Source organism: Osmia bicornis, chromosome 5, assembly GCF_907164935.1.
Source record: "Osmia bicornis bicornis chromosome 5, iOsmBic2.1, whole genome shotgun sequence".
NCBI classification, from domain to species: Eukaryota; Metazoa; Arthropoda; class Insecta; order Hymenoptera; family Megachilidae; genus Osmia; species Osmia bicornis.
The window spans coordinates 9,325,223-9,348,630 of NC_060220.1; the positions used below are offsets into that span (position 1 = coordinate 9,325,223).

Below are 23,408 nucleotides of genomic sequence, written 5' to 3' on the forward strand. Positions count from 1 at the left end.
AGCTGTTAATTTTTCTTTGTCTTCATCTGGATTCAATTAATCAGTTTCTGTTACAGAGAAATATCTTTATAGGAAGTATGAAATAATAATATCGGATAATCGACTGGAAGAAAAGTAATATAAAATCTAGCGTCCATAAATGGAGTTCAATGTATCCAATTAAGAAAAACAAGGTGAAAATGATTGAAAAGGAAAAATGATTCTTATAACTGGTAATATTTAAACCGTACTATTTTCGAAAATTGTATTTAATCCTTTTCTGTTTGTTTCAGGCAGGTTGTAAATTTATGATTAAGGCTTATTATTACATGAGCCTTATTATTTTCTTAAATTATGCTTAATCCTTTTCAGTTTTATTTTAGGAAGTATTCTGGTGAGGACAACAAAATCAACAAATTCATTGGACTTAGTTATGTATATAGTCATTAAGATATAATCGTCAAACACTGCAGTGTTTAATTAGGAAGCGTTAGATTTAAGGGAATTTTTAATATAATTACGAGCGCTCGTATAGGTAGATATTCTTAGTAGTATAAGTATGTCGGACAAATATGCAATTGCATATTTATTAATTACAGATCTGTAATCAAAATCAAAATTAAAAAATGTTACGATAGGAATAAAAAAAAAATCTACGTAAATATATGTATAGATATGTAGACAGGTAGGTAGTGAATAAAAATAATGCTCCTTTTGTTGTTCGTTTGCACAACAGTCGAAACGTTTTGCAAATGTGCATCAAGAGGATGATGTTTTTGAATAAAAGTAAAAATTTGCATAAATGGAGGGTGGATGGGATGAGGTAGGGCGGGTCTCCACCCGCAGCAACCTCCCCGTGGTGAGACCTGGGCAATCGTTATTATTTGATGACTAATTAATAACTGTATCATTATTTCTATGGTATATTTATTAATTATGCAGCAAATAATACGAGCGAATTGGCTGCGAAAATGCTTTTTTTCTATTTAATTGCTGTTATATTTTTTTCAGGAACTATGTTTTTGAGATTCTGAAGTGTACCACATTGCAAATACAATTTTACGGAAAGGAAATTAATAATAGATAATGAATGCATGGTCAGTATTGTTTAATTATGTACTTATACATATAGCATACACGTGTCATTTAGGTATTAGCGAAAGGTAACGTAGTGTAGCATACCGTTAGTTGGATGCAATAATTCAGGTGGCGCTTAAATCAGTTTCTGTTCAGCTTAATTTTCGATCAAACATGGTCTGTTTTACTGATGCGGAATTCGGAGTTCAACCTCAACGCTTGCATCACCTTAATCACCGACGAGATACAGTATCTCGTCGGTGCCTTAATATAAATATGTACTTATAAACAAATTACGAAAGGGATACATAAAATAGTTACTCTTTGAATTCGTACAATTTCTTATATGATTAATAGTTGTATAGCATAAACATAAATGGCAGTCATATTTGTCATGGAAATTAAATGCTTTGTTTCAATATCATTGTGAAGATTACTTAAGTATATTTCATTCCCTTATAGATCTTCAATTTCTGTTATGGCACTCACAAATCTTCCCGCTCTTTCGATTTGTTCACGTTCTGGTGGTTAAATACAAGAGTAGAGTCTTCTGTATCACTAACATATCCCTGTTCCCCAGTATAATGTGTGGGGTAAATTAATAAAGGATTTGCAGAAAGAATGATTAAATTACGCTTTGGATAATGTACTTTCCAATCTTTTCTATATGAAAAAAAAAACAAAAAAAAAGCAGAAATAACTTGAATACGTAATACAATTAATAAACGTATCAAGTATCTTTCAAAATGTTAAATCTGATTTCTTTTACCTAGGATGAGCATCCGATAATATAGGAAGATATTCATCGACGGGTATTAATTTTTTCAATGGCATTGCTTCCACGAGTCTTTTCGCTCCTCTTGCCGATAAGATATATCCTAATGTCCAATAACTGTAGGCAGCATGCACCAAATATTTCGATCCATCGACCCAAGGTTCGTCATTTTCAACCAATCTTTTTCTTCCCAAATAACTAATACATGATACATTAATTTAATGTACTACAATTGAAATTAGATTGTCTCTTGTTTAAAAATCAATCACTTACACTAAATCCCATTCAAGTTGAAGGCTATTCAATTCTGCTAATATGTAATTTACTTTTTGTCGAAAAAATGGTTCAAAACGAACGTCGTCTTCTAATATTATAGCATTTTTGTAACCATTCTGTATTACCTAATAATTTTCCAGTAATATAATTCAAAATAAAAATTAATATAACTTCAAATTGTGGAAAGAAACGCTTGGTTAATTACCTTGTTCCAGATAGCATAGTGACTTAAGAAACAACCAACTTCGCCCATAGTCATTGGTCTACGATATTTTTTGTTTCATCATTATTATTGTTTATGATTCAATACATATATATTTGATGTCACGACAGTCCATAACTGCAAAAAGACTAGTTTTCGTTCTTTTCTGCGCATCCTCGCTCTGATTGGCGATACTCCCAGACGAAATGGAAAGCGATTGGCGGAGAGCTCGCTGCGTTCCCCCACCATCCTCCAACCTGCGCGTCGTTAGTTATGGACTCTCGTGACATCAAGTACATATAGTCACTTATGTTTGTCCTTTAACATATTTACCGCTCATGATAAGGATCAGTGTATTCTGGCATCATTACTATTCCCAATTTATGAAGAACAGTTTCGTTTAATGTCCTATAAAAATAAACACAATAAGGATGAAATTTTCAAAGGTACGAAAAATACACATCCTAAAATTTATATTTTCATCACGACTTACCTACCGTCAATGGCATCAATAGTTTCCGCTCGAATGCCGAGTTCTTTAAAGAGTTTATACATTCTGTCGCGTCTCTCTTGCCTCCTTAAAAGATTTATCATATAAATATGGTCTACCTGTAAAGTATCTTCCGCGGGATATTGAACAAAATGTTCTAGATATGTCGATAATGGAAGATAATTACTGTTTGCTAAAAACATTCAAGATATGTATATATTAAATAAGATCTATTTTCTTGTTTATACTTGAAATTCGGCTTTTCTCCTCGTTGGAGGACGACTTAACTCACATAATATTTCTGTTTTAATGTTTATTAGTCGCTGTATATCTTCCGCAATTGTTTCTGTTTCTTCTAATGGAACTATAATATTCCCGTAAATATTGTCATTGCAAATAAATAATGGTACACCTATAATAGGGACAAAGTAAATTTTATTGCTCGAGACTTAAAACGCAGAAAGTTGTTAAAGCTATATATAACGCTAATTTACCAGACTTGTTAGCTCCGACCGCAAAAGTTATAATATCATCCGTAGGGCCGTCGTAGTGATTTAAATTTTTTGGATCATACGTTAATCGATCCGAAAGATGTGTTCTTAAATCTATAAGAACGGCGCTATGAATCATAGGTACATTAAAACATCCAGTTTCTTCCCGAAACAATATCGGTTCGTATTTATCTGTTCTCAGATAGTAATAATCACTTGTCATTCCGGCCCAAAAGTTGCTGTACAAACCATCGGATTTTAATAATGGGGCAACCGCAGTCTGATTCTTTAAGATCAATTCATTCAAAGTATTCGCATTTGTTAAAAAAACATCTGCATCCAGCATCTGAAATGTTGCGTTAAAAAATTAATAAAAAAATTTTCATAAAGAAATAGTAATGATATCTATACCCAAATAAAATCTGCCCAGATATTTCTACCCGCGTTCAGCGCGTCTTCCCGTAACTTTATCACGTGTAAAAATCTTTGTGTTGACCAATGAGCAATTCCATTTTCATCTTCGAATCCAATTGATTTTTCATTAAAATTTGTTTCAACTCCATGGTATTCATTGGCTGTACGACTAAGCCATGTAGATAATACTTCTATTGATTTATCGATATTGTTATCACTGCGTATCCTTAAAAAAATGTTATATTAAAAAGACATAATATATCATGTACAATATCGAGTACAGTCAGTTTCCCCAGAGAAGCAGAAATTCTCAAAATCTTAATTTTGACGATATTAATAATAAAAAAACTTAGAAAAAAAATAACAATGTTTAATTATCAAACATACTCGGTACTATGATTTTTGTCGGTTGTAGGAATTAAAAGGAATTTAAACGTGAAAAATCGATTAAGTTCAGTTATCGATCTATCGAATTATTGTTAAGTGCGAGATATTTTAATGCCCTTTCATATTGTTAAACTAGCGAATATTAATAATAGAAAGTATGTACAATATCCTTTATTTAACGTAGTATAGAACGATCTTGAAATATTTTTGATGTTTTTATTAATATTTAAGAAATAAAAGTTATTATTTACTACATTGTTGTAAAGGCAGATCTTATAAAAAAATGTTTCCTTTTTTCATCAGTTAATCAAAAATAGGTTATACACGGAAAGTGAGGTTACTTACCATAGATGTATTCGTGATTTTGGATAATTCAGTTGTTCCAAAAAGGTTAAAAAATATGGTAATGTATGCGCTTTGTTACGTACTAATATGGCTATTAACACTGATGGTTTTTTTAAATCTCTACCATAAATTATTATAAACATAGTAACAATAATGAAAGTGATGTGAACTAAATTTATTGATTTCATCTTTATTCTTGACTTGATTACGTTTGACGTTTAAATATGATTAAACACATAAAACACTAAATAATACAAAATGTTAGATGGACGTTTATTCTTATCTTTAACATTCTGATCAAATTTTACCACCCACGTTTAGAGCATGTATTTAGTCGATAAAGCAGTAAACTGTTCGTATTGTTTCTCTGACACAGATGAGATATAAGATAGATTTATCATGGAATTCGTGTTATATTCTGCTATACCAATTACGATTAGTATTCTATTTGAATCTATATACTTAAGTATATAATACATATGTATGTACATACATACAAAGAATCCCTTTTTAGGCCCATTTTTGCCGGTAATGTCACCTCGCTTTATTACCCGTGTCTACCCAAATAATACGAGCGAATTGGCTGTGAGATTTGTGGTCTGCTATATTTTTTCGTTAAGTTTTGCAATTTCTGCATTTTTGCATAGGCTTATTGACCAAGTTAGACACCAGTGAGATACTATTATATAAGTACATTTTATTTATCAAATAAAAAGTTTGTTTTTATGATAATAATATAAAACACAAAGAAACCTATATAATATAAAAAATATATGTATGTACAAGAAAGTTTAACAATATAATATTTATTTAATACTTTTAAAAAAAGTATTCTTTTATGAAGTCTGTTTACTATCCGTTTCTACTGAATGCTTTTTTGTTGTGGATTTTTCCTTCTCTTTTAACTTCATTTTTGAAGAATAACTTAGACTTGACTTGTCAAATTCTAATATCATGATACCTAAATCTCCGCTATATCTATTCTTGGCTACCTATAATCATATACCCTTTTTAATAATTAGATCTTTGTCATATTTTGTTTCCATACACATACTTACTTGTAAGTACTTTTTGCCTCGGATACTTGTAAGTCTCTTGTCTTGAATAATAAGCACATTATCTGCCTCTTGACTCGCTTTTGCACTCCCAAAAATTGAAGAGGTCGTCAGTTCCTCGTCGTTACGTTCCTTTCTTGGATGTATTATTGCAGTTACATGACAATTGTATTTAGTGGCAAAGTTTCTAAATCTTGATATTATATTATCTTGTTTCCAAAATCTAGAACACGACAATAGTATTCAATATAAGAAAGAAATACATTCTATAAAAGAACTGTGATTTTAGTACCTATCTATATGTTTTGAATCGTCCGTCGTTCCCATCATAAATTGAACATTGTCAATTACTACGTGAGCTATGTCATGAACATACGTTGCGTGTTCAACTGCCTACAACAAGGATTATTGCTTTTTTTTTTAATATATTAAGGAACACCATATAATAACGTTATGCATATACCTACATCCATCACTACTTTGATATTTTGTTGACCATGAAATGTCATAAAATAAATTGGCAATTTCTCAAAAGCATCTGCATACACATTAAAATTTTCCAGATTTTGATCTAATGGTACACCTACCATTTGATGTAACATTGTTTTTGCTAATCGTACATTTCTTATTTCAAAACTACCCCATAGAGTGCTCACACCTTGCATTGCTAAATCTAAAGAATATTCACTCATAAAAGTTGTTTTACCGCATCCTAATGTTTAAAAAAAAAATAAATAAATTATTACATATAAATCTTAAGGTTGGAACTTGTTTCATAAACGCTTTAGTAGTTTTTTGGTACCTGTTGGTCCTGTTAGTACTGTGAATTCCCCTCTTCTGTGACCTTTTAGTATACGATTTAAAGTTGGATATTTTTTCCATTTTACACCCTGTACTTTATCAATATTTTGTAAATCACTCAATACTTCTTCCCTAAGGTGATGAAAGGTAATTATACTTTTATGCCATACAGGTTGAGCATTTTGAAGAATATTTTTAAAATCATAACCAATTTCGGCGGCTAATTTTGGCCGAGGCTGTGAATCTGTTGGTCTAATAAAATAACATCGTTTATCATTCAGCTTTTTTGCAAAATGCCTTGCGGTGTACCAACTTGTTTCATCATTTCCAAACCATAAAATTAATTTCTTAAAAGATTCCATGCAAGGTAATAACTGTTGAGGTAAATTTTTTAAATTGTAGGGAAGACAGATGATGCTGTTTGTTAACTTCTTTGATATTAAAGCTAATAGGTCATCTATCATTCCAACGACCACAGCAACATTGTCGCTTTTACTATTATATTTCTTGTATTTAATACATCCACCAACACCCAAGACTGGGACAGTTTGTTCTATTCCTGCTTCAGTGGTAAGCACTTTATATCCAACTATAGAGTTGTTTAAACCTATCAATGGGAAATATATTACATTGGTTACCTTCTCATAAAAACAATTTAATTGAGATATATCTTCTTGTAAAACATACTGTAAAAATAATTATGTTTTATCATTTTATCAGAATTTAAATAAAAATTAAGATGGTTCTTTTTATATTCTTACAGGAAGCGAAAAATTGTTGAGAAGCATATTATATTCTTCTGTGGACATATCTGCAACATTTTGACAGTTCTTTATCTTCTCATTCCATTCTTCTTCAAAATTTTCTTCCAAATGACAAGTTGCTTTTAACATTTCCAGCTCTTTTAATTTATCATTTGACTTTTTTATTGATAAAAATTTCTCTAGTATATTCCATGAACCAGTAAATTTGCACTTATCGCACATAAAAAATCCTATAATTATTTCAAAGTAAAATGAAATTATTCATTTTAAAGTTTAATATCAAATTGTATACATATTTTTATAACATTTATTTAAAAGTCATATCTACCTGTTGTTTTATTTACATAAATTTTTGAACCTTTTTTCTTATCATTACATATTGGACAGTCTGCTATAATACATGTATACCCTTCTGTTACATTTAAACATTGCTGCTTAAAACTATGTTTCAACTGTGATAAGGATATGTTGATTATAGACTCTTTTGTATTTATGTGAATACACTGCTTCCTGATACAACTTCTGACATGTTGTTTTTGCTTTTCAATACAAGTTCGTAAAAATAATTTTATAAACATTTTATAAATGAAATATAATTACTTGCTGAATATACTTTTTAAAATAAATATTAATATTCATAATATTGTATGTATATATGTTGTACAATATGCACTCGTCTCTGTACAAAAAATAAAATTACTAAACAATGAATTAAGATTATTTACACAAATTTGCTAATACGTATTATAGATACACGTGGTTTGTTTAACACGTGAGAATTTTTCATGGATGAACGTTTCTTGACAGCAGTTTATCAGTTTGTTAAGTAATGTATTTAGAAAATGCACATAACTTAAATTAAACTTTGTTATAAAAACTTAAACAATTATACTAATGTAATACTTAATAATCTACTATTTTGTGAAGTAATTGGGTTTGTGATAACCTTCAGATACACTGAGTTTCGTAAAATCGTAATAAGAATTTTGGTTACTGTTTATGGGATAGAATCTGATAGTTGTATCGAACGAGCTATTTTCAATGTGATATAAATTTGCAAATGTCATTTTTATAAAAAAAATTATGTCTTAAAAGTCGAAAAATTATGTCTAATAATATATATATGTATTAAACTATAGATGATATATTAAACTATATATATTTACATATATATATGTTCACATACTACGTATTTCAGTACTGATTCTCACTTCTACAAACTGGCCAATATTAGTTATTAGCGGTAGGAGAAGAAGAATATTTATAGATTTATAATCTATTTATAAGTCCTGTTGACAAATTAAGAACAATTTAAAAAAATTAATTGGAAATATATAAATAGGTATGTGAAACTAATTGTAAATGAAGTATTAAATTTCTTTAAAAATATTTATTTTTTTTATTACATTCTGTCTGTTGACAGCCCAACATAACAAAATAAGTGATTTATTTTATATATGTTTGTATATCTTCTTAAAATTGTATACAGTTTAAATTTACATATGTATATCAATGTCGTGTAATGTCACAGTAATGTTATTAATTCATGGTTGAGTTTATAAAATTGAGTCCGCAGTTCACTAGAGTCCATAACTGCGACGCGCAGGTTGGAAGATGGTGGGGGAACGCAGCGAGCTCTCTGCTAATCGCTTTCCACTTCGTTTGGGAGTATCGCCAATCAGGGCGAAGATGCGCACTGGAGCTGCGCGAAGAACGAAAATTGGTATTTTCGCAGTTATGGACTCTGGTGAACTGCAGTATACAAATTAGCTTCTTTTTAAGTTTTATTATTTTTGTTTGGTGGATTGTAAAATGAAAGTTTAACCTCTTCTTGCCTATAGAGAAATTAAAATTGCATTAATATATTATATACTTTCTCAGTTACATGTTACAGAAATAGAAATGATCAAATGTAGAACAATATAATTTTGTTTAATTTTATTCTTTAAAAGTTATTAAAGTTATATTATATTAATTTGATAATTAAAACATAAGATATCACAGGAACAGTTAATATATATATATATATCTTTTAATAACAAAATGTTTTAATATTACCCTTCAGTCGTATCATTGGTTGTATTATCCGCATCTGTTAGAATACCAATTTCATATACTACTGCTTTTATGACATATCTATAACATAAAGAACATTTATATGTGATACATATATACATATATGTTAGTAAAGATACTAGGTAATAGGAAATTCTTACAAATCATCACCAGTTGAATTATTTGATGACATTGTAGTTGTGTCATAGTCTGTTGTAGGTATAGACAAGGTCATGCTTACTTGCACAGATATATAAATTAAAAGTAAGATGAAATATAATACTCGAGGAACTTTAAAATCTCTATTGATTTCTGTGTCACACAACATTTTCAACAGTACTTCCCCTTTCATATGCGAACACTTTTATAGTGGATGATGGTACCTTGTTAGCGCTACTCCCTCTTCATCTTATAAACATAACATATGTCATTATATGTATTTTCATGTTGTTCATAAGTGGAAGTGGAAAATTTGCAAGAAAAAATTCTCCTTAAAGGATATAGTCAAAGTGCTTACAAGGACTGCAAGATGTATAATTTAAAAAATTTAACTGAGATGATAAATATTGAAAAAATAGATGTGAAATTATCAAAATACTATCTAACAATGTAGGCCTATAAAATTAATTGAAAATGAATTTAACTGTTAAATTATTATCAAATTACCATTTGAATCATTTATTATAAATATATATATAATATAATGTAATATAATGTAATTTTATAATGCATAACACATATATATATATATAAATACAACAATGTCTATGAAATATTTTTCTGGTAAGTTATAGCATAGCATATATTAGGTTTCGTACTTATTAGATTAACGCTGAAGTGCGAAAAAAAATGTTTTATACGACCGCGTTATAAATATGTATTTGGAATGGATTCGTTTAAATGTTCTATATATAAATACTATTTTCAAGTCATCACCAAAAAGTAACTAATTAAATAATTTTATAAATAAATAAATAAAAACGACAATTAAAAATTATAATATTCGTTATATTAAAAAAATTAATTGTTGGTATTTGAACTAAGAAGTGCATTGTATAAATTGTAAGCTACTTTTTAACAATTTGTAACACAATATTGGAACATAAAGTAATTATACATATGTAATTTTTATTCGGTGATAGGATTGTATCTTGTACTTTACACATCTATATGTATATATATGTATATGTATATACTTGTTCTTCATACTCTACGTTTGACGGTCTTACACGTAATGTACGTATTTATTATATATCAGTTGAAAGAATTTAGTAAAAAGACTAGATTTGTATGTAGTTTGACAAAACAATTAGTTGGCTCTTAGTGAATTCTTCTTATTTTTGAATACTATATATACATGTTCCATTTTACTCAAAATTTTTTAATTCAATGTAATTTAATATGGGTGCATTTTATATATATATAATAGATATAAATAGTATACGTAGTACTTTTTTATTCGTAAAGTATATTATTTATTTCATGTAATAAAGAGTAATGTTTAAAATACTCCTATTGATTATGAATATCACTCCAGAATTCTGAATAATTACGTATCTGTATATAATATATATAATACATGTATATGTATATATATCCATATATGCATACTCCATCTGTCATTTCTTTGTAGATCGTGTGAGGTTATATCGAGAGTAAGGATTTAAGTTCATATCAGATGATAGACTAATGATCGATAATATTACGCAAACTGTGCATCATGTATCAAGAAAATGAAGAGAACCTTAAAATTCTTCAACAGCTGGTAAATAGTTATGGTTAAAAATCGATAAAAATCTTTTGTGTATTACTTTGAACTAATTGATGTTGAAAAAAAATAACAAAATTGTTTTGGAGCAGAATTAAAAATTATCAATAAATTGTAGATTCCTGGTGCTACGCTGGAAAATCTACAAGCCTTTCACAAATGTATGAGTACAGATGCTGTTTATAAATCTGGTCTACCTTATGGAATAACATCTGGATTAATGTTTCATTTTCTACTTCCTAAGAAATTAGGAGCTATAAAGTCTGTGGTAACAGTCATTTCAAGTTTTACAGCATTTGTGTGGGGAAAAATAATATATAGTCCAATATGTAAAGAGAAGGTATTTGGTCCAGGAGATGTATTTGCTGGCAAACTCCAAGAAAGAAGGTATTATTTAATATATATATATTGTTATACAACATTGATCTTCATTTGTTATAAAACCGTTTAATTTGTGTTTAGAGATTTGCACGATAATCCCAATTATGATGGTAGTACCGATCAAGAAGATCAACTAAACAGACTCACTATTTCTTCTGACAAATTGTTGGAAGATGATTCGTCGTGGAGTAATTTTGATCCTTTCTTAGATAGTAATGGTAAGTATGCCGAAAATAAATAATAAAATTTTCTTGTTCACTGAAATGATTATTAATTTTATTTTCAGTGAGCCACTTTAATGATACAAGTCACAATTTTCCAGAAGAATTAACAACAGAACAAATAACTGATGCAAAACAACGTGTAACTTATGATGATCTATGGGCACAACATAGAGACAGGCAGATGAATCCAAAATATAAAGATTTTAGGGGGTACAATCTAGTTTAAACAGTCACATAGGAAATATAATTTATCGAGTTTTTATAGTTACTTAATATTTCAACTGTCAGACATAAGCTTTCGATTGCATTGCGTATTAAACAGCTTATATTCGATTCTAAAGTATACAATTTTATTTTCAGCAGTAGAGGTGTGAATACAGAGAGATCGGCGGTACCACCTCAACGAGAGCCAGAAAAAACAGCACCTCAGGAAACGACATATGATGAAAAGAATATTTGGAGTTGAATAAAATGACATGTTTTATATAATTTTTTAGGATTCGTACACGATACAGTTGCGATAGAATAGATTCCAATAACAATAAAATGCGCTGTTGAATAAAACGTGTAGTAATACTCTTTTTCACTGCATCCTTTTGAAACGAATTCGGTCGAGAACAGTGAAGATAATAGAAAAGTCGTTTTAATGCAAATTAAGTACAATCTTGCAATATAGTAATTTGTTTTCTTTCACCTGGTCGAATGTAGTCAACATTATTTTCGTTAGTATTTAATGTATATTTAATAATAATTTTAATTTATTGCTAATTGCTCTGATTTATTCTGCTATCAAAATAAATAAAAATCATTGTTTAAAACTTAAACATAATTAATTCAGCTTTTTATGCTCTTTCTAGATAGATCTTCGTAATCATATTGTGCGAGTGATTGACACTATATTAGTTACAATTAAATAAACAATAATGTTAATTGCTGAGATGAAAGAACGTGTCAAAGCAAATACATAATTAAACTTGAACTAGTCTGTTTCTGGTCAGGATGCTCATATACCTAAGTAAGTTCTTACATACATATATAGTACCTATATCAACTATCGATCTATGCAGACATGTGTATACATATATGTACCTAAGTAGTTATGTATACGTTCATTTGCTATATTCTTGAAGAATTCTTTTTTCCTCTTTTCCTTTTAAGAAATTTAATAACTAATGTTATGCAAGTTGAGGTAGAAAGTAATAATGATTTTTATGCGTTTCCTAAGCTATAAAAAGTGGATGCATTTGCAATAAATAATGAAAAAATTAGTGGACAATAAGTTTGTAATTTCTTTCGGGACATAAACGCGACTGTGCTTCGAACGATCGAATTCTTTTGCTCGATCACGTTTTGAATCCGTTACTTATCCGTGTAGCGTCAAACAGTATACCGTTTACGAATTGCAAAATGATCATACCACACGATATTTTTCAATTGATTTGTGAATTTTGTTCTATGATTATTTAGTTTTTAACTTAAAGATGAAACGATTTGATTTTAATCATTGCGCGATCTTGGTCACGAAAGTTCGCCATTTTGTTAACGTTCCGAAACAGAACTCTTGAATTTGCAATAATTTAATAATAAATTATAGGTTTACTTTTATGAAACATGTCAACAAAGTAAGGCAACGAACAGATTTGTTAAATAATTAAATTCTTTACATGTAGTTTTTACTATAATTCATATGAAACATTGGAAAATTATGGATTTGTACGAAGATGTCTTAACTATACGAAATACCTACTAAATATTAATTGCACAATCAAATCGATCAAATGTATTATAATTAAATGTGGGTAATTATCGACTATGCTTTTTCTATTGAAAGCATGTTACGTTTTCTCGATTGATTCGATTGAAATAAATCAAGTAAAATGTAAAGGAAAGGGAAAAGGAAGAAAAGAAGGCGGGAGGGAAGCGTATGGTGGGGTGGGATGTGGGGGATGGTGATGGGGGATGGAGAGGCTTAAAGAAAATTGTACATATACACATAAGGACACATGGTTCAAACTTTACCGAGTCGAACGGATTCGTGTTTATCTGGTGTTTATCGGTGTCGAGATTTAGGTGGCGAACTTGCGCGGAATCGCGCAAAGAGGGCCGCATACAGTCAGCCATTGGCTATCGGAACCGACCAATGGGCGAATACTCCCATTCATAAGTTGCGTTGCTTCCGTGCTGATAGTGGGGATTCGTCTGGTCGGTGATGCAACAGGAATTCTACCTCGTCGCTTCCATGACCCCGCGGATCGAATCGACTTTTGACACGTTACCCAGCAACTTTATTGCATTTTCTCTTTTAAATTCTCTTTCAGCCCCCGAGGATTTTAACGCAAACAACTTTTCGCTCTCATGGATGAAACGTTGGGAAAAATTGAAACTAAACAATGATCGTTTCGAGATGTTATATTAATATATTGATTTTTGTTTCCTCAATACCAATTTTCTAATTCTTTTATTTCAGCTTGTAAAGTGCAATACTTGATGTGAGGTATTTAAAAAAAAGAACTTTTGTTTATTTTGCATCTTTTCTTCGAACCTAGTTACAATTAGTTGCAAATGGAACGAGTTGCGATTGAAATTCTTTTCGTATAAGCTTTTTGGAAAATTTTCTTTTCAATCAGGGTTAGAAGGAAAAAAAAGTCTGACGTGGTGAGACGATCGTCGATTACGATTCACCCGTCCGCTCGGTTTAAATGATCGCGCGTAGGAAAAAGGGGAGTCATGCAGGTGCAGGTCATGTGAAATATTTGCACTTTGTCGTAATTTGCGTAACTCGTTGCATATATAATAAATCCGCAAAGCTAAAGCGCCACGATAGAAAATCGTTTCACAATCTAAAGAGAAAGGGAATCTCTGACACCGTGGGAGGGGAGAGATTCGAGATGCTTATTGCCGTCTACCTATATTACATACGTAAGTATCTACATACAAGTAGTACATTGCGCTTCGTCCTGCTCCAAATTCGATGAGATTCGAAGCATTTTTTTTTTACCATTGATCGTTAGTTTGTCGTTCGTTTGCAAAACAGAAAGCACAACCGTTGGATCAAAAGCAATACTATGAGTGTTTTTTCTTTTTTAGCGTGAAGGTAAAAAGGTTATCATCCCGATTGTCGATTCTCGATGAAGGTGATGCCGAACGAAATAAGAGAGAAGACATTAGCGGTTGTGGTGTATATAAGGTGACGTCAGACGAGCGTTGGCGGAATGGTTATGGCCGTTCCCGTTGTCCGAGTAGAAGATGGGGAGAAGAAGAGACGAAGACGGAGGATCGTGTCCACGAGCCGCACGAGCGCAACGGGACTGGACAAAGTAAGTAAAAGAGAAGTTCCGCGGTGCGCGTTTCCGCGGCTTCAGACATGGCCGGACGAGAAATTTGCGACCAGTCTCCATTGTAAAGAACACAGCAGGAAGATGTTGGAAATTTAATAAATTGTTGTAAAATGTTGGAGGTGGTAGTTACGTAGAAAATTGAAAGAGTAGGGAAATTAAGGCCGGGATAGAAAAATTGGTTTCAACAGGGACGTTAGAGGGTTAGAGACGCGACGAAAGGGTCGATACCGCGTCGAGAAACAAGGTAAAAAAAGGGGCAAAAGACGAAGCAACGATCGAGGTGAAGTGTGCCAAAGTCGTGGATGGAAGGAGTCGTTTGATAGCTCTTAGCGATAATCGTGTTCTCGAGAATAAATAACACCGTCTTGTTTAGCGATTCGAGCGAAATGGAGATCGAAAACGAGCGACTTTTCGAGAGGAACGAGGCGAAGGTGAAAAAGGAAAGAGGGCGGGTGTACACAAAGAGGTAGATGGAGAGAGAGAGAGAGATAGGGGGGTGGGGGCACACACATACACATACAAAGAGAGGGAAAGAGATTATAATTTGACGAAGAAGAAGGAACGACGAACAGACGAAGGGGTGGGAGACAAAGTGAGAGGGAGGGACAGAGAGGACAACGGAGGAAAGAGTCTGTCGTGGATAAAAATGTAACGAGAGGAAAAAGGAGAAGGCACTGAGGTGGAAAAGAAAGAGACGATGGTAGTAGAGTAGCAAAGAGGATGAGAGCAATACTAGAGGGGAAGATGAAGGTAAGGAGCGAGAGGGAAGATAAACGACGCGACGGGACGGGGGCGTGTTTGATGGCCGGCTAGACCGCTTGGATCGGTCGCGCCTGGGGCGTGAGCCAGCCAGAAGCAAAAGCCAGAAGTGTAGATATGCGAGGGTAAAGAGTGAAAGGGAGCGATCAAGTCAGTGAAAAAGAATGAGAAACGCGAAGAGCGTGCATACGAGATAGAATGAGATAGGGTCATGTAGACAGAGAGAGAGAGTGAGAGAAAGAGAGAGGGCGGGAGAGAGCAAAAGAGAGGGAGATCCTGCGAGAAGAGCATGGTCCGTGGAGGGCTGCGTTCACCAGGCAGTTACTCCGGAACTGTTGCCTTGACGACACGCATTCGCGCATGCGCGTAGGTGACATCAGGAGTGTGCCAGTATCGCGTTGCGAGTACCAGTTGCGTTCGCCACCCTTGTTTCCACTACCACCGCTACCACCACTTTTCCTCGCCTCTATTGCTATCCATTGGAACCACTACCATCTTCGCTACCACCACCGCTAATATTTCACCACCGTTGCCACTACCGCCACCGCCACCACCGCCACTATTTCCATCATTATCATCATCTGTATTTACCACCACCATCGTCATCACTTGTCATCGTTACCACCACCGCTGCTGCTGCTGCTGACGCCTCGCCGTCATAGTTGCTGTCGTTGTTATTGTTGATTTTACGTCGATACTATGGAACGTGTTTCTCCTGTGTAACCGTTCCTATTAGTCGTGATTATCTCCAAATGATTTTACGTATCCATTAATTGGTTCGTTCCTCTTTGTCGCTCTTTTAACTATGTTATTAAAAATAGACCGAAGAGGAAAAGAGTAACGACGCGTTAACGAAAGCGTGTGCTATTATTAACTAAGAAGGTTGTTTGATCGAGTCGATTTGTACCGGTGGACTGTCATCGCCCATGCATGTTTCACCGTCGTCGTCATCGTCATCATCATCGTGGTCGTGGTCGTGGTGGTGGTGGTGGTCGTCGCCGCCGTGCTCCTTTCGATACGGTAGTGGTTAAAATCCATTAAACCTTACGGCACCTCTTCGAGACTACCCTTCAACTTCCTCATGGTAATCGCATAATTCGACCTTCGTTTCTCTCTTTCGGTGTTTTCTCTTTCTCCGGCTCCACCTCCACTACTACCACCACCACTACCACCACCTCCACCTTCATCTCCACCTCCATCTCCTCCTCTTGCTCCTACCCCTTGTGATTCCTCTCCTACGCCGTCGCGTTCTCCACCTCTTCCTCTTCGTTCGCCGCGTTTCGCTACTACGAGTGTTCGGTTGTCATGCGTCGACGGTGTTCGTGATAAGACGCGACCGTATCAACCGATCAGCGATCGATCTGTCAATGTTTCGTTGCTTGTAACTTATTCGACCGCTAGTGATTTTGGAACGGAAGCTTTTGCTAAATATCGTTCGTTGATCGTTGATCGTTTATCGATAATGCGGCTATTGTCAAGTGTTGACATATGACATCCAGTTGATTTCGTTTTTTTTTAAAAGAAGATTCGTTCGCATCCGTTTCGAGGATATTCGAGGATATTCGAGGAATCTAGTTGAACAAGTGAGTTGAGGTGAATCGATCGAGAACATAACAGTGGAATCGTAAATTTGGCGCTCATCGATGTTCGATCGTGAAAGCGATTCGAGAAAAAATCAAACACCGGAATACTGGAGAATATCGATGACGCGGTGAATCGCAAACAATATTCATGTCCCGCTATCGCCGCGGAACCTGCCGCTGTAGCTTGGCTTTGGAAAGAGCAGCGGCAGGTCGACGTCGTCTTCGTTCGCGGTTCTTTCGACAAGCATGACGCATGTTGTACGAAAGCAGAAAATCAAAGCGAATAGGTCCACCTACGTAGTTCGTTTGAACGAATGGTGCAGGAAGAGATCGTGAAATCGAAAGATCTGTCGGTACACGTCAACGAAAGAAGAAGATCAAAAAAAGGAAGAAAGGAGGACAAGTTTGACGATGTCGCAAATTTCTTCGTTAAGCGTTGCGCGACGCGATCATTCGTTGCTCGTAGGACGCGAGACTTTTAGGATTGTCTGCTTTCGAAGAAAATAAATATTCGAAAAATTTATTTGTTCGCGGACCAAAGAAGGATATCGAGAAAATTAGGATGGCATCGTTGAAGGAGCATTGAAACGGTGCGGTGTAGACGAGTGACGATTCGCGTTTCTTTACTAAACACGTGTATAGCGTGAGATATTGGACGTGAAACATGGTCCCGCGTTTCATTACCCGAAACGGTCGTCAAGCTAGTCGATTCGCGGCGAAAATCGACGGAAAAGAGGTTATTTTGTGTTCCATAATGCGTTGCGATTGTAAAGCTGGACGGTAATTGAAAAAATAAAGTTGATCGAGTGTTTGGTTGTTTAAGCACAACATTGTTAACGTTATCCAGCCGCAAATTTCAGTTTGATCTCTTGACCAAACGGAGTCGCACGAACTGCGACGTAGGTGGTTGTAGAAACCGAACGAATGAAATACTAAAGGGAAGAAAAGTTGAGCTAAAGAAGAAGATTTGTGGAAGTGTGACGAAACATAAAAGTAGTGATCGTTGAAGGATAAACAAGAAATAGGAAGTAGGAAGTAGGAAGTAGGAAGAAACGAAGGAAGGAAAGAACGAAGAAGGAAGAACGGAAGGAAGGAAGCTGGTGGTCGCGAGTTGAATGGTTCCGCGAGGGTTAACCGTTGGGAGGTCGATTTGGGAGCAAGCAGTGCTAGAGGCAGGGCCTGAGGTAGGGCCAGAGCCGGAGCAGCAACGTTTCTACGATTCTCCGCCACCACGGATGGACGTGAGCGTGTGCTGCTTGCCCGCCAGTGCCGGCTCGGGGGCCCAGCACCCTCATCCAGCGAGTTTGCCTTCCGGCGGACAGCCGACGATTCAGCCACCCTATCAGTATGCCGATCAGATAGTACCGGATCGGGGTCAACCCGACGGATTGCCGGTACTCGGCTGTACCGGTCAGGACAACTGGCAACAGATCTCCGCGACCAATGTCGCCGGCGCTGTCACCGCCGCCACCACCACAACCACCTACATCGATTACTCCTGGCTGCAAATGCAGGTAAGCTTATTATACCTTTTCCTACCATTTCCTCTAGATTTTCACGGCTATCTTGATCATCTATACCTTTTATTCGTATTTCGTGCTTTTCTTGATTTTCTTGCGAGAGAAAACATTGTCTTTTATTTCTCTGCATAGCAGCTACGCAGCCTAATCGTTGATCGCGTGTTCACTCGATAAATTATCGTATCGATGAGCATAGTGAACACGATCGGAAATTCTCGCGAAATAAAAATTTATTTATGTTTCGATGGTATTTGCATCGCTGAGATCGTTCGATCATGCTGATGAGGACCAATGAGGCGTTGGGCTCTCTAATAATGATGACAATAGTAGTAGTAGTTATAATAATAATAATGGAGCAAAGTAATAACGGCCATTACCATTATCTTGGCCCAAGTGATCGTTCTTCTCTTTTAGACGTAGCGGCGTTTCCACATAAAACCGCGTTGTTGACAAGGCAAATATCCTTTGATACGCCGTCCGTCTGGGACACGCGTCGCACGCCTTTCCACCTTACCGAGCCGACCGACTCCGAAACGTGGCCGTGTTTGTGCGTTTCCCTTTGTGTCTGTTTGTATTCTACTCGCTTGCTCGACCATCCTTCGCCACCCTCTTCTTCGTTCCTTCTTTCTATTTACCTGTATTATGCCTTTTTCAAATTAGGCCTTTCAGCTATCTCGTTAAATGGATTCGACGAGTTTTTTTACCCTTTCCACTGTCCTAAGAACACGAGGTGATCGGAAACGACGCGTGTCGCATCGCATCGCTTTTAACGTGAAATTGATTTTTAACAGCAGATGCGAATGTCGAATGTCGAATATTGTTAAGGATTTTTGTCGGATCGTGTCACGTAACGGTCGTTTAGGCAACATCGAGACGAGATTCGAATATTTATCGACAATTTTCTAAATATAGTCGGCGGTGGATTTCAACGTGGATATCGATAGATTAGTAATCGATAGGAGTAATCAAGGAGACAAAGGAGTTGATTGAAATTCGACAGTTTCCTTTTTTTGAGCTTTTCGCTAGAGATCGGATCGTACGCGGCGGGATAGTCAGTTTTCGCGGAGCGAAATCGTTGATGAATTTTTCAATGGTGAGGTGCACCAGTGTGTTGTAGTTAGAATATAAAACCGGTTTTTCGATACCGTTATCGATACTAGCTTTTGGCGAGTGAAATTCGCGCCGTATCCATCGGAAGATTTGATGAAAACGAGATAACAGTAAGTTTATGTCGTGAAATTTTCCCGCGTAAAGACAATCTATTCGCGGAGTAGCGAGAGAATAAGAGCGTCGGGTCGCGGGCGTAGAAAACACTATTTCGTTGCTAATTAGCCGTTACCAGGACGCAATCTGAACGTATTGTGACTCGCGTAAGATAATAAGCGGACGGAAATCCACGATTATCGTGGTCAGGCAGAAAGGGCATCCCGGCTACCACCGGACGAACCATTTCCACGGTTCACCGCCCTTCGTTTCAGCTCTGCGTACGATTATCGTTCTACCGATTATTTCGCTGAACGTTCGAGCGGAGAACAAACGTAATTAACATTAGAGTCAAAGTTCACTGAGCTAAAATATGAGGTCGATCGTGTTTGCTCGGAGGGAAACTCTCTCACGCGTTTAACGTTACCAAACCGATTCGATTATTTGATCTCGGTTTCTTTCTCGCGTTAGCAAGGGGAGTCTCGAAACGAAACGGCGTCGACGTCGGGGTCGGGGCGAACGTTTCCGAACTCGATTAGCGATTCGTCGAGAGTGAGTCAGGTAAAAGGAAGAAAGGAAGAAGCGCCGCGCCGTTGTCTCAGATTCTTGACAAAGTAGAGAGATTCGGAAGAGGCCGTAGCTTGGGCGACTGGTATTATATGTATGCTTACTTATTCGAGAGAGTATCGTGCCGGTGAGCTGCTTGCAGTGAGTCACGATGAATCGCGCGCGGACGAGTGGGTGGGTGTGCAGTTACCTGCGTTGCACGCGTCTAGCGTATACAGGGCCGTCTTCAACCTTTTGTTCGTCCATTTTCTTCGATTCAACAAACTTTCTTATTATCGTTTCATTCGTGCGATGTCAATATTATCTGTACAGTTACTTTTGGTATTAATTGTCTTAGGAAAATCGCGTTAATCGACAATTTATAAATCGTAATTGGTACTTGCACGGTTTGCTTGATTCGTTGGACGATGATTGCAAAGATCGTAGCGTAGTTGCGGCAACCCCGTTTCGTTGTCGTTACATTTAGTTACGTTTGGATTGTACCGAACCAATGTTACGGACAATTTACTCACGAAATTAGTTACAAAACGTTCGACCTATCTACCCATCAGCCACTTCCTCTTCCTTCTCGTTAAATAGATGGACGGCCATTAAATGCCGAGAGTGGAGGAAGAGTTATTGTTCGCGAGTTGCCATAATAGATCCGAGTTCGCGTATCGCGAAGCGGTTGCTTCGTTCCGTTCCCTCTGACCTGAGACACATCGCCCAATCCCCTTCTACCATTCCCCGGGTACTTTTTCGATTCGCTCGTAAGCGCAATGTCTCGACGATCCTTCGTTTGGCTTGTGTGGTTTGATAAAACTTTCGATCATGGAACCGATTCCGTGATACGGACGGTTGGACGGACGCGCGACCCTTTTCTCTCTTAAGCGTTTTGGTGGTTAGTAGTCACGGGTCACGATCCCCAGGAAACAGATATGACGCGCGTCGCGAAGCGTGAAAAACTTGAACCAAACGCACCCAGCGATTACGTTCGAGCACATCAGGAGCAAACGTATTCGCAACGCTTACCTGTTATCCCTTTAACTTCCTGCAATTCAAGTGACTTTTTTCCGAAAATCTTCTATTTTCGATGTTTCAACGTTTCGAATAACACCGACGAAAAGAGGAGAAAGAGCGTGTTGACAGCATCGAGAAGATCGAAAGGGTTACAGGTCGGATTTACTTACAATTAGACAAAGCGTCGCTAGGTTGCGAACTTGTTTGTTTTTATTGTTGTAATCCGTTTCGAGATTACTTTCGCTAGCCAGATTGATCTTAGGAATCGTATTAACGATACACCTACTTAATTACTTAACTTATGTATAACACGATCTTAGCAAGACTAAACATCGTTTCGCGTTGCAAGGGGATTCTGTATGAAGAGGAAAGATACGATGGTTATCGAGAAAACGAGTGTAAACAAACGAAATAAGAGGAAAGAGGAGAAACTGGAAGATCGAGCAACGGCGTTGGCACAATAAGGGTGTTGTAAGCAAGTAAGAAGCAGCAAAGACCTCATAGGAGGCAACCTCGTGGCATTGCATACTTAATGTCCGCAAAGAAACGCTTTGTAGCCTGCACGGAAGTCTCGGCTGTATAACACATTAGCATTACGAGCTAACACTGAGGACGGATTGTAAAGCATCGGTGTATCTGCTGTAATAACTGTGAAGCGACTTTGCGCTCTTCATACTAATGAGTTGGATTTTAATGGCTCGGCATCGAGCTTCCCTCGACATGTTGGATGCTACTGCGAAAAATCCGACCCGTACGCGTCCCGAAAACTCAATTCGCTCCTTTCCAACAACTACCTCGCTTCGTCGATTATCGACGATGTCTCAACTTTCTCGATGTCGATCAGAAATCTCTTTCTGAAACTCTTCTTCTTTTCTTTTCAAACGTTATTGATAAGCTTTCACAATTAATCTATTGAATCCCAAAGCGGGAAAAATGGAGTATTCCTTTGGAAAAGCGTGTAGCGATCGCGTATGCCGTGTAACATTATTGCCAGTTAATTATTGTTACTTGAGAGAGAAGAGATTATGAAAGATGCAAAAGGTTTTCGGTTGGGCGGAGGCTAGTTGATTATCCGTTTCTCCTGTATTCTCTTGCGTTCTCTTGCACTCTCTTGCGAGATACCGTTATGCTCGCGGCGCCCGGGGCCTCGTACGTCCCTTCTTTCCCTCTTTCCTCCTTTTCTCTTTTTCTCCTTTTCTCCTTTCTTCCTTTCCTCCTTTCCTCCTTTCCTTCTTGCATAGCCTGCAGGATTCTTCGTTACCTTGCCATACCTTACCTTACCTTACCCTTCTCTCGCAAAGATAGCCTCGCCTAACCTGCCATGCCCTATCCAACTATCCGACCATTCGATTATTCGACTACCTGGTTAATCACGGAACACGGAAACGGGCCTCTGTAGGCTCTGTTTGATCGTTGAACGATCAAATCTGAAAATCATTCGGGAGATGAAATTTTGGAGTACCGTTCGCCTCGATAAATGTGTAAAAGAGTAGGTTTGTTTAGCCGACCGTACGCCTACGGATAGAAGGTTCAGAGACTCGGTCGAAGCATATCGGCGTCGTTGTTGAACGAATGATTTATAACAAGCAGACTTTGGGCTACTTTCTCGGCTCGCCGATTACGTAAAGGCTGACGGTCCTCCGGACGTTTTGCGTGGTTTCATTTTTGCGATCGTATCGCCTTTTGGTAAATCGTTTGCTTGAAACTACAGCGAGAAAACGTACGAAGTTCTTGATACTTTTTTACCAGCAGAATTTATCCATTCGTTTTGAGTAGCGTTTCAGACGTTTCGCAAGGGTATAGAATGCAAAAGGAACTTTTAAACATCGGTACTAGAATTCAGTGGACAAAATTTCAATGGAATCGATCGATCGATGTTGCAGCCAGTCGAATCACGTTGACGATGGACGTTGGTGTCGGTTGGGCGTGCACGCGGCCGACTTCTAAACGAAGAT

The 23,408-nt window shown here is 36.2% G+C and overlaps 5 protein-coding genes across 12 annotated transcripts in view; 2 read left to right on the forward strand and 3 right to left on the reverse strand.

Moving 5' to 3' along the window:
- Window positions 1-1,070: 1,070 nt before the first annotated feature.
- LOC114878137 (glycosyltransferase 25 family member) lies at window positions 1,071-5,117 on the reverse strand. Its single transcript, XM_029191579.2, has 10 exons — window positions 4,437-5,117; window positions 3,702-3,930; window positions 3,294-3,636; window positions 3,092-3,211; window positions 2,803-2,992; window positions 2,643-2,717; window positions 2,313-2,370; window positions 2,105-2,232; window positions 1,826-2,029; window positions 1,071-1,719 (listed from the first exon to the last, which is right to left on the reverse strand). The coding sequence occupies exons 1-10, from the start codon at window positions 4,622-4,624 to the stop codon at window positions 1,542-1,544; spliced, it is 1,713 nt and encodes a 570-aa protein (XP_029047412.1). The 5' UTR covers window positions 4,625-5,117; the 3' UTR covers window positions 1,071-1,541.
- Window positions 2,631-12,048, forward strand: LOC114878138. 6 transcript variants are annotated; one of them, XM_029191583.2, is made up of 6 exons: window positions 2,631-2,755; window positions 10,745-10,876; window positions 10,998-11,266; window positions 11,342-11,478; window positions 11,547-11,694; window positions 11,845-12,048. In XM_029191583.2, the coding sequence occupies exons 2-6, from the start codon at window positions 10,832-10,834 to the stop codon at window positions 11,948-11,950; spliced, it is 705 nt and encodes a 234-aa protein (XP_029047416.1). In that variant the 5' UTR covers window positions 2,631-2,755; window positions 10,745-10,831; the 3' UTR covers window positions 11,951-12,048. The 6 variants fall into 6 exon arrangements, with proteins under 6 accessions (XP_029047416.1, XP_029047414.1, XP_029047415.1 ...); XM_029191581.2 differs by lacking the exon at window positions 2,631-2,755 and adding an exon at window positions 4,350-4,494; XM_029191582.2 differs by lacking the exon at window positions 2,631-2,755 and adding an exon at window positions 8,256-8,398.
- Window positions 5,190-7,882, reverse strand: LOC114878136 (mitochondrial DNA helicase). Of its 2 annotated transcripts, none has more exons than XM_029191578.2 (7): window positions 7,385-7,882; window positions 7,054-7,286; window positions 6,294-6,978; window positions 5,959-6,164; window positions 5,784-5,884; window positions 5,495-5,714; window positions 5,190-5,428 (listed from the first exon to the last, which is right to left on the reverse strand). In XM_029191578.2, exons 1-7 carry the CDS (start codon window positions 7,632-7,634, stop codon window positions 5,273-5,275), a joined length of 1,851 nt encoding a protein of 616 aa, XP_029047411.2. In that variant the 5' UTR covers window positions 7,635-7,882; the 3' UTR covers window positions 5,190-5,272. The 2 variants fall into 2 exon arrangements, with proteins under 2 accessions (XP_029047411.2, XP_029047410.2); XM_029191577.2 differs by having other exon boundaries at window positions 5,959-6,203.
- LOC114878140 lies at window positions 8,786-9,728 on the reverse strand. The gene is made up of 3 exons (XM_029191588.2): window positions 9,273-9,728; window positions 9,115-9,192; window positions 8,786-8,891 (listed from the first exon to the last, which is right to left on the reverse strand). The coding sequence occupies exons 1-3, from the start codon at window positions 9,461-9,463 to the stop codon at window positions 8,834-8,836; spliced, it is 327 nt and encodes a 108-aa protein (XP_029047421.1). The 5' UTR covers window positions 9,464-9,728; the 3' UTR covers window positions 8,786-8,833.
- A 3,805-nt stretch (window positions 12,049-15,853) lies between the features above and the next one.
- LOC114878132 (cell wall protein IFF7-like) overlaps window positions 15,854-23,408 on the forward strand; it is a 35,993-nt gene continuing 28,438 nt past the window's right edge. Inside the window, exon 1 of one of the 2 annotated variants that reach the window (XM_029191572.2) lies at window positions 15,854-18,678. In XM_029191572.2, coding sequence (XP_029047405.2) covers window positions 18,280-18,678 — 399 coding nt within the window. In that variant the 5' untranslated portion in view covers window positions 15,854-18,279. The remainder of the gene's footprint in view (window positions 18,679-23,408) is intronic. The other variant, XM_029191571.2, reaches the window with a different exon arrangement.

Bases quoted from the DNA above. Each gene is read 5' to 3' on its own strand.
- LOC114878140 (XM_029191588.2), bottom strand. From the start codon at position 9,463: ATGAAAGGGGAAGTACTGTTGAAAATGTTGTGTGACACAGAAATCAAT. The intron at 9,193-9,272 runs GTAAGAATTTCC...TTTATGTTATAG, and splicing joins AATTCAACTGGTGATGATTT to ATATGTCATAAAAGCAGTAG. The intron at 8,892-9,114 runs GTAATATTAAAA...ATTTCTCTATAG, and splicing joins ACCAATGATACGACTGAAGG to GCAAGAAGAGGTTAAACTTT.
- LOC114878136 (XM_029191577.2), bottom strand. From the start codon at position 7,634: ATGTTTATAAAATTATTTTTACGAACTTGTATTGAAAAGCAAAAACAA. The intron at 6,204-6,293 runs GTACCAAAAAAC...TTTAAACATTAG, and splicing joins AGTACTAACAGGACCAACAG to GATGCGGTAAAACAACTTTT. The intron at 5,429-5,494 runs GTAAGTATGTGT...ATATGATTATAG, and splicing joins GAGGCAAAAAGTACTTACAA to GTAGCCAAGAATAGATATAG.
- LOC114878138 (XM_029191583.2), top strand. From the start codon at position 10,832: ATGTATCAAGAAAATGAAGAGAACCTTAAAATTCTTCAACAGCTG. The intron at 10,877-10,997 runs GTAAATAGTTAT...AATAAATTGTAG, and splicing joins TTAAAATTCTTCAACAGCTG to ATTCCTGGTGCTACGCTGGA. The intron at 11,695-11,844 runs GTACAATCTAGT...TTTTATTTTCAG, and splicing joins AAATATAAAGATTTTAGGGG to CAGTAGAGGTGTGAATACAG.
- LOC114878137 (XM_029191579.2), bottom strand. From the start codon at position 4,624: ATGAAATCAATAAATTTAGTTCACATCACTTTCATTATTGTTACTATG. The intron at 3,637-3,701 runs GTATAGATATCA...GCAACATTTCAG, and splicing joins TCTGGGCAGATTTTATTTGG to ATGCTGGATGCAGATGTTTT. The intron at 2,371-2,642 runs GTAAATATGTTA...AAAATATCGTAG, and splicing joins ACTGATCCTTATCATGAGCG to ACCAATGACTATGGGCGAAG.